Source organism: Crocuta crocuta, unplaced genomic scaffold (assembly GCF_008692635.1).
Source record: "Crocuta crocuta isolate KB4526 unplaced genomic scaffold, BGI_CrCroc_1.0 scaffold218, whole genome shotgun sequence".
NCBI lineage: Eukaryota > Metazoa > Chordata > Mammalia > Carnivora > Hyaenidae > Crocuta > Crocuta crocuta.
The window spans coordinates 7,932,364-7,942,526 of record NW_027533170.1 but is presented as its reverse complement, the minus strand read 5'-3'; the positions used below and the strand labels follow the sequence as shown (position 1 = coordinate 7,942,526).

At 41.6% G+C, this 10,163-nt stretch overlaps 1 protein-coding gene across 1 annotated transcript; it reads right to left on the bottom strand.

The window, feature by feature from the left end:
- Positions 1-2,662: 2,662 nt before the first annotated feature.
- Positions 2,663-8,604, bottom strand: LOC144216851 (olfactory receptor 1f45-like). The gene is given in 4 exon segments (XM_077746307.1): positions 2,663-3,606; positions 8,317-8,355; positions 8,358-8,402; positions 8,571-8,604. Coding segments are annotated over 4 exon segments (1,062 nt in total).
- Positions 8,605-10,163: the final 1,559 nt, after the last annotated feature.

Genomic DNA, 10,163 nt, shown 5'->3' with positions numbered 1-10,163 from the left:
TGCAGAGGCACTGAGGAAAGGCCATGGGAGGACAGTGGAAAGGTAGCCATGGGCAAGACAGGATGACAGCTCTCCCCTGAAAGCCAATCTGCTGGAACCTTGATCTTGGATGCATAACTTCCAGAACCATAAGGCAATAAATTTCTGTTCTTTAAGCCACCCAGTCTGTGCTGTTGTGTCATGGCGGGACACCTAATAGAGTAAGTATGTGTATAACTTTATAAGAAGCTCCATTTTCCAAAGTAGCTGCAACCATTTGCATTCTCACCAGCAATTAAAGTGAGTTGCTATTGCTCTGCACAACCATGATCTCTTCAGGGTTTTGGGTTTGTTTTGTTTTTTTTTAACAATTCTAATGGGCACATAGAGTGATTTCATTGCTGTTTTAGTTTGCAAGTCTGAATACTAATGAGGCGGGGCATCCTGGCACCCATACATCATCTCTGGTCAAGTGGTCTATTCAAAACTCTTACCCATTTGGAAAATTGAGCTGTTTCTTTTCTTATTTTCAATATGTGACTTCTTCACATTTTCTGTCTACTAAGCTTTTATCATATGTAGCTTTTGCAAATATTTTCTCTGAGTTTGTGGCTTGTCTTTTCATTTTCTGAACAGTATCTTCAAAGAGCAAACATTTTACATTTTGCTGAAGTCCGATTTATAATTTTGAATTACACTGTGAATCATGCTTATGTTGTCAGATCTATAAAATCTTTGTCCAGCCTACGATCACAAAGATTTGTTTCTATGCTTTCACCTAGAAATGCATAGTTTTTAGTTTTACATTAATGTCTATTATCCATTTTGAGTTAATCTTGTGTATGTGATACACAAAATTTTCTTTCAGAAAATAGACGAAGATGGGAATTATATCCACTCATTGTACTAGGCCACTGATAACTTTGATACTCAAATCTGACAATTACAAAAAAAAAACCCCTGCAGACCAATTAATGTAACTATCATATAAATGGACGAAGGAATAAAAATGATATGATCTTATTAGTTGATGCAAAAAAGCATTTGACAAAATTCAACTCAGTGAATTCCAAATAGAAGGGAAGTCCCTCGGTCTGCTAAAGGGTTTCTACACAAAGCCTAAAGCCCTGACCACATTTCATGGTTAAAGACTAAATCTTCTCCCCTCTAAGACTGGGAACAAGGCAAAGATATACACTCTTACCACCACTATTCAACATTGTACTGGAAGTCCTAGCCAATGCAGTGAAGCAGGAAAAAAAATAAAATATATACAGATTGAAAAGGAAGAAAATAAAGCTAATCCATTGGTAGATAACATTACTGTCCATGTATAAAATCATAAGAAATATTTAAGAAACCCTCACGACAAAACAAAAAACTCCTAGAACTCAGTTTAGCAAGGTCACAGGATATAACACACAAAAATCAATCATATTTCTATATCCTGGAAATGAATAATTGGAAATCAACAATTTTAAAGTATTATTTATAATATCAAAACACAAACTATTATAATTTTTAAAGCATATGCTAAGTCTACACTGTTTATTTTGAAAGAGAGAGAGAGCATGTGCACACATGAGCAGGGGAGGGGGCAGAGAGAAAGGGAGAGAGAGAATTCTATGCAGGCTCCGGGCTGTCAGTGCAGAGCCTGATGAGGGACTCAAACCCACGAACCATGAGATCATGATCTGAGCTGAAATCACGAGTCAGACACTTAACTGTCTGAGCCATCCATGCATGTGAAATCTTTACACTAAAAACTACAAAATGTTTTTGAAAAAAATCAAAGAAGACATAGAAATGAAAACTATCCCAATGTTTACAGATTGGAAGACTAAATACTAGAAAGAAGCCAACTGTTCTCCAAATACCTATAGATTTATAACAAGTCAAATAAAAATATTTGATGGACTATTTAAAAATATTTTTTAGAAATTAACAACTGATTCTAAAATTTATATGGAAAGGCAAATGAACAATTTTGAGAAAAACAAAGTTGAAGGATTCATACTACCTGATTTCAAGACTTAACATCAAGTTACAATAGTTTTGACCAGAGCATAGACATATACATTAATGGAACACAATAGATTCAGAAATAGACCCACTCATATATGTTAAATTGATTTGAGAAAAAGGTGCCAAAGCAATTCAATATGGAAAAGATAATCTCTTTAATAAATAGTACTGCAATATTTTGATAGCCAGAGTAAAAAAAAAATTAAACAGATCCTTATCTCACAGTCTAAATGTGGCTTGTTCATTTTTCACATGGAGACCACGTAGAGCAGTTGACTCTAAAAAGCCTGTGTCTAAAGCCATTCACAATTCCCAGTCCATCGTGGTGGCCAGCATCTTGTAACATTGCTAGGCTTACCCTTAAGAAAATGCATCCAGGTATCACTTGGGATCAGGCATCTAATTCACCCAGGCCTCAGTCTAGTTTTTATCTGTGTAAGGAGGGTCATAGGATCAACCGTTACCTTCTTATAGGTAACTAATGAATGATTTTACGACTTATGAGCACCTGTCAGCCTCATTTTAAAACATGATAATGGTCACTAATTAGAGAAATAATTATGAGTGAATTTTGCACCTACCTGGGCATCAGTTTCCTTTGAAAATTTAAGAAGTATGAAATTTCCAGTAGGCTTTTCAGCTCTAAAATTTTCTAATTCTAGAGGCTTGACAAAACTAGTCTCCTAATAATGAGCTTCCTTAAGGCTCCCTTCATGTCACGATTTCTCAGACTGTAGATGAAGGGATTGACCAGGGGAGTCACCACTGTGAAGATGACAGTGGCCACCGTGTCTTGGACTGAGTAGGAGGATGAAGGGCGCATATAGACCCCCAGGATTGCACCATAGAAGAGGGACACCACAGTGAGGTGGGATCCACATGTGGACAAGGCTTTCCTTAGTCCCTGAAGAGATGGAAACTTTAACACATTAGAGAAGATATAGGCATATGAAACAGTGATGCATGTGAATGGTGTAATTGACATAAGCCCACCTGCAATGGATACCATCAACTCATTGATAAAGGTATCAGAACAAGACAGCTTTAGAACTGCATAGGGGTCACAGAAAAAGTGATGCATAGTATTGTTGAAACAAAATGTGAGCTGGACCATGAGAAGAGTGTGTAGGAGAGCATGCAGGTTTGTAATGACCCAAGAGGCCGCCACCAGAAGGACACAGAGTTTGGGCTTCATGATGATGCTGTAGTGGAGTGGGCAACAGATGGCTACATAACGGTCATAGGCCATCACACTCAGGAGGAACCCATCCATGTTGATGAAAGTGATGAAGAAGTAGATCTGGGTCATGCATTCCACATAAGAGATAGACTTGCTTCCCACCATGTGATTCAGCAGCATCTTGGGGGTTGTGACTGATGAAAAGCAGATGTCGACGCAGGAGAGGTTAGCCAAGAAGAAGTACATGGGGGTATGGAGATGGCGGTCACAGCTGATGGCCAGGACGATGAGGACGTTCCCGATGATGGTGACCAGGTACATCCACAAGAACAGCCCAAAGAGAACCTCTTCCTGCTCTGACTGCCCAGAGAGTCCCAGGAGAAGGAATTCTGTGACCATAGTCTGGTTGTCTCTATCCATGTCTGCAGGGGAGAAAATGTGGTCAAAAGTAAAAGGAAATGTAGGGTCCTGGGTGGCTCAGTCAGTTTAGTGTCCAACTTCGGCTCAGGTCATGATCTCATGGTTCATGGGTTCAAGCCCCACATCGGGCTTCCTGCTGTCAGCGCAGGGCCTTTTCAGACCCTCTGTCCTCCTCTCTCTCTACCCTTCCCTCTCTGATTCTCTCTCTCCCCCAAATATAAATATTTTAAAAAATTTTTTTAAAGTAAAAGGAAATGTTTCATTGAGTTCCATTTACGGTTTAGAGATTGTAATGCTTTATTGGTACCAGATCCAAAGCTTATTTCTTAATTAGTCTCACTTTAAATATAAAAGTAGATAGATAATAACACATCATTATTTCAGTAAATTCTTTGTGATACTGGTTTTGTCATTGATAATTAACACATATTAGATAATTCCATGGAGTTAGCTTTCCTGAAGTAAATAGCTGGTTAATTTCCATAATTTTATGTTTATTATCTCTGATTACATACAGCTTACTTCATACTTCACTAACATTCAGTGAATATCCGGTATGTGGAGGTTTTTTCATACACAGTTTGTTTTTAGCTTATGAACGATGAATTCAATCGTTCATAGATGGAAAGACTGAGAAGAGGAATCAGAGATTAAAAGCCCTGAGACTCAGATTCAGTGATGACACAGTAGAATGACAGACCTCATAACATTTACAGTCACAAAACAGTTAAGTGCCCTTTTTTTTTTTTTCAAATTCCTCTCCTGTTTTATGTCTACACTTTGACTAGCCACCATTTTTTTTTTCAAATTCCTCTCCTGTTTTACATCTACACTATGACTAGCCACCATTTACACCATTACACAAGTGAGAATACAACCAACATGGCCAGGTGTCCAGACCCCTCCTCTACATACATTTCCTCACTTCGTCCTTATTAACACCTGTACGTTTTAGGAATAACTAGCTTCATCAAGGAGGAGATTTAACCATTTGTTCAAGGTCACAACTTCTTTTACCTGAATAAAGTGCAACTGTATACAACTCCTTCAAATTCTTCTGGGTGTCTCCTACATCTTCCCAGGATTATTCTACTTTTAGGCTCTGAAGGATCTCTGTGGTGGTTTGTCCTCAACGTTGTGACTGCATGGCATCAAAACGTCCTTGCTGTCACTCACAACCGTTGTCTTGGATAAGCTAAGCGTGCTGTGCACAGGAGTTTGCAAAGAGGCCTCTTTTCCTTCTTGTGCTAGCCCAAATGAAATCAGCTTCCCTGTGGCCCTTGGTATAATTTTTGAAGAGGAAGAGCACGTTCAAAGAGTGAAATTATGAGGTATATCCGAGTGACAATCCCAGCATGAAGAAATCAGTACAGACAGGAGGAATCAGATAAAGCATGGTGGCTGTGATAGCCATGGAAGAATTCATAGTTTGGATAGTGAAGAGGAGAGGAGATGGCATTCTTAGTTAAGAACTAAAACCTGGATACCATGCACACTCTCAGATCATAATGCTTTGAAACTTGAAATCAATCACAGGAAGAAGTATGGAAAACCTCGAAAAACATGGAGGTTAAAGAACACCCTACTAAAGAATGAATGGGCCAATCAGGCAATTAGAGAGGAAATTAAAAAAATATATGGAAACAAATGAAAATGAAAACACAACAATCCAAAATCTATGGGATGCAGCAAAGGCAATCCTAAGAGGAAAGTACATTGCACTCCAGGCCTATTTCAAGAAATTAGAAAAAACGCAAGTCCCAAATCTAACAGTTCCTAAAGGAACTAGAGGCAGAGCAACAAGAACGCCCCAAACCCAACAGAAGAATAGTAAAAATCAGAGCAGAACTAAACAACNGGTGTTATATGGAAACCAACTTGACAAACTATTTGTTAAAAAAATAATAAATTACTAATCATGTTAATTTCAAAAAAAAAGAACTAAAACCTGGGCTGGTAAGCAGAAGGAGGAAAGGGAGGAGACTCACAGGTTAAGTGCGTTGACTGGCTGGGGCAACAGATGTTACAGGTATAATTTTAAGGGGTTTGGTTATAGGATGGTTGTAATATAGCAATGGTGAAGTGTCCTAGCGTTTCCAGAGTTAAATTAGTAAAACCATTGTAAAATTCTGAGATCTGAAGGCATTTCCTCATAAGTAGTATCACAGGATTAAAGTGTGGAAAGACAGTACCAGGCTGTAGCCAGAGCTGCTGAAAGTAGGCGCTCCAGGGAAAGGATGCTTGATGGGGGACGTAGAAGTGGGAGGGCAGGGCTTGCGTCAAGGAAAACCCAAAGCTGGGGGTGCATGGCTGGTGCAGTTGGTTAAACATCTGACTCTTGATCTTGGCTCAGGTCTTGATCTCATGATTCGTGAGTTCCATTCTGTTTCGGGCTCTGCGCTGATCACACAGACCTTTGCTGGGGATTCTGTCCCTCCTCCTCTCTGCCCCACCCTGCTTGTGTTTTCTCTCTTAAAATAAACTTAAAAAAATAAAAAAATATATTGTTCGATCTCCCTCTGCAATAGTTATTTATAACAAAACAAAACAAAGTTGTATTTATGCAGCCTTTTCCCTTGTGCCCTGAACAGCACATGTAAATATTCTGGTCTTAATTGCAGGTTGTTCCTCATAATGGAAATGGGAGTAAAAGCTGCAAGAGGTATAGCAGGATGGCATGGGGCAGTTTCTCTTGGGAACTGTGGAAAAGGCCCCAAGCAGGTCAATAGGCTCTAAATAACCCAAACTCTGTGCCGGGAAGTCTGCCAGCATTAGGGTTAGCTCCCGCTGCTGGGATAATACTATCAGGAGCACACTTAATACTGCCCCCAACCCCCAAGTCCTGTTGTAAGAGAGATTAGAGCAGAAAAAGCAATGATTCTGAAGAAAGTCTGTGCCCTGTCATTACACCCCATGGGGAGAGGGAAGTGGGCTTCCCGGGCCCCAACTCTGAGGGGGAAGGCTTCTAAGAATGTCCCACCAAAGACTGGAGATGCTTGCACCATGGGGAGACCATCAGTTGTTTTCCTGACTGGGCATATGGGCTTGCTGATCAGCCCTCCCTCTCCCGGAACAGGGAAGAGAAAACAGGCAGAGATTGGAGACTTGTGTTGGTGGCCCCTCTGGAAAATACGTGACATTTGTCTGTGTCTGCCAGGAGAGGGAGCTCTTCGGTAAGACACCCTGGCAGAAACGCCCTTTGGGTGGGGTTGGTGGAGGGGACGGGCGGTTACAGAGGTTGAGTGAGAGCTGGGTCGGCCTGCTCTGAGACCCTCTGGTAATCCCTGGAAAACCTCTGTGAGCAGCCCACAGAGATAAAAGCCCATAAGCGAGGGGCGCCTGGGTAGCTCAGTCCGTTAAGCATCCAACTTCGGCTCAGGTCATGATCTCCTGGTTCCCGAGTTCCTGAGTTTGAGCCCTGAGTTGGGCTCACTGCTGTCAGGGCAGAGCCCTCCATGGATCCTCTATCCGCCTCTCTGCTGCTCCCTCTCCTGTGCTTTCTCTCTCAAAAACAAACAAACAATAACAAAAGCCCATAAGTAAGACAGACAAGCCAGAAAAGCAGCAAATACCAGGAGAGGATGGACAGCTTTCTTACCTGGTCAAGGGGAGTTACCCCTACTGAATTTCCCTTCTCGCGCGCGCGCGCGCGCGCGCTCCAACTCCAGAAGAGCACATCAACCAGCATCGCCCTCCCCCACCACACTCCAAGCCAAAGCACATTGTGAGAGAGTGGAACACAAGAGATCGAAGATGTAGACTGTTCTTGCCTACCTAAAAGAGCCATTTTTATAAGTCTGAAATGGCTTAAAATGAAAGAATCTGGCCAGGATGTTTTGGGAAGAACTGCCAATAGAAGATCAATTACTAGAAAAAATAATCTCGTTTCATGGTCTAAACCCCAGCAGGTTGAGATTCCACAGAGTAGGTGATATGGCAAATTCCTCTTACTCTGAATGGATATTCACCACCCACCCCTGAATTTTCATTCACTCTCCCAATGCAGCTTTCTGTTAGCAAGAAAGTGCCCTTACCAGTCCCCTCAGAATGATGCTCATTTTATATAACTATATACATATATATTAGTTTTTTAAATGTTTTTATTTATTTCTGAGAGAGAGTATGTGTATGCAAGTAGGGGAGGGACAGAGACAGGGAGACACAGAATCCAAAGCAGGCTCTAGGCTCTGAACTGTCAGCCCAGAACCCAGTGCAGGGCTCAAACTCACGAACTGTGAGATCATGACCTGAGCCAAAGTCAGAGGCTTAACCGACTGAGCCACCCAGGCGCCCCTCTATAACTTACCTATGTGGATGCCTGGTTTCCTGCACTAATCTCTTCTGAGTCTCAGTAGCGCGTGGCTGTCTCTAAGACATCTGGCACATCTGCAGCAGAGTTGTGTTTCTGGACCTCAAAACTGGAGCTGCTGTGTGCCCAGATCCCAGCCCAAGCCAGGTCCCCTCTGTGGGGCTCTGTGTGGCATCCAAGTAGCCTCTCCTTCTGGGACACCTTGATTACATGGTCATAGACAATAGTGGATGGACAAACACAGGGAAGGAACTGGCAGAAAGGTGCAGAGTAGGGGCAGCATGAAAGAGTCTTGGATGTCTTCCAGAAGAGTCTCAGTTGTGGAGAGGGAGGGGGGCTCTTGGCCTGAGCTTCTGGACAGGACTTTTAGGAGCCTGCAGTCACTGACCCTAGCGCCACTAACCTGAGCTGTCTCCTTCCTTTCCTGCTGCTGCTTTTCTAGTCCACCTTGGAAACCTGCGTGCTCTGTCCTGCAGTGGGCAGCACATCCTGCAAAGGGAAAGGCGTGTACGTGTCAAACCAGGACACGTGCCCCCTTTGAACTTGGTCAGGTGCAGAGGGATTTCATGTATCTGCTTATCTGTGTGTTTGTGCCCACGTGAGTCTGTCTGTTGTTGGAGGTCCTGTGCCCTCACCTGCTTTCTCAGCCCTTCTTACCTGGCCGTTCTCTGCCTCTGTGACATGTGGTCATGGAACCCCCATGTCTACTAGCTCCTTGCTTGATGCTGGATGATTCGAAAGTATCAGCCAGGGCTGAGGACTGAGGAACCTTTTCTCATCAAAGGAGAGTATTTCAAGTTAGACAATGTGGCTCTCTCAGGTCTGGCATGGATGATTGGGAACAAATAAACAGATCTTCCTTCCCTGGAGGTTAGGACTTTCTTAGGGACCAGGGCAGCCATAGTTGCTAAAGTTGAGCATCCCTAGGGTAGATTCCCCATGGCTTAGGTAGAGGCACACATACCAGCCACTCTTCCTTCCTATTCTCTCTGGACCCAGCTATCTCTGCGGGAGGGGAACTCAGTTTAGTGCTCAGACTTGACGCTTCCCACTGCCTTAAGAACATCTGGTGCCCATGCCACAGAACATACTCCATCTCTTGTTCCGTGCCCAAAATGGACCAGGAGAAAAATTGTAGAGCCAGTGAAATTGGCCCACATACACACATAGCAGCTGTGTTCTGTATACTTTGCTCCTGCATTGACTCTTTTATAATCTTTAAGGTTTTAGGACCCTGGATTCTTTCTTCTTTCAAATACCAAGTTTGATCTGATGATTTGTACTAAGAAATTAATTATGGCTTTTGTTGGTTTGTTTTTGTTTTTGCTTTTTGAGACAGAGAGAGATTGAGTACGCACAGGGAGGGGCAGAAGGAGAGGGAGAGGGAGAGAGAGAATCTTAAGCAGTCTCCATACCCAGCACAGAGCCTGCATCAGGTTCCCTCTCATGATCATGAGATCATGGAACCAAAACCGAGTCAAATGCTTAACCAACTGAACCACCCAGGTGCGCCCCAAAGAAAATTATTATTAAGAGCAGAACCTCAAATTTGTGCTTTAATCTCTGTAATAGTGACTGTGTCCTTGCACAGGAAATCAGAGGCACCACCTAGAAATACTTGCCTGTAGACAGAGAATAGTGTATGCCAGGTATGAGCTGTGTATGTAGTCATTTAAATAGTTTTCTACTGGCTATTGGAATTTGCGTGTGTATTTCTAAGTTTCTATTTGTATGTCAGACAAAAAGCAGTTTTTAAAAGGTGAATTTTTAAAACCTGGCTGGCTCAGTACGTAGAGTGTATAACTTCTGATTTTGGTGTTGTGAGTTCAGGCTCCATGTTAGATGGAGATTACTTAAAAAAATTTTTTTTAACCTTTAAAACAATATAATTAAATAATAAAAAAGGAAAAATTACACAGATATGAAGTTGGCAAAGATGTTTAGGTAAAAAATTAGAGAAGAGTGACATGATTAATTACAGATAAAGCAGTAATTAACTAGAAGCATAAATCATAAAAGAGTAATATTTTATGATAATAGAGGAAAAACTCATAGAGGCTCATATGAAACATCATACAAAACAATATCACAATAGTTTCCATAAAGCAAAAGCTCATAAAAATTTTCAAAGAATTTGGCTAATATCTTAATGATAGCCTTTAATATACATTTCCCAGAATTTGATAGATAAGGTAGTTAATAAAAAATATGGTAGAGATTTTGTTTAAACAGGAAAGAAATTTTGATTTA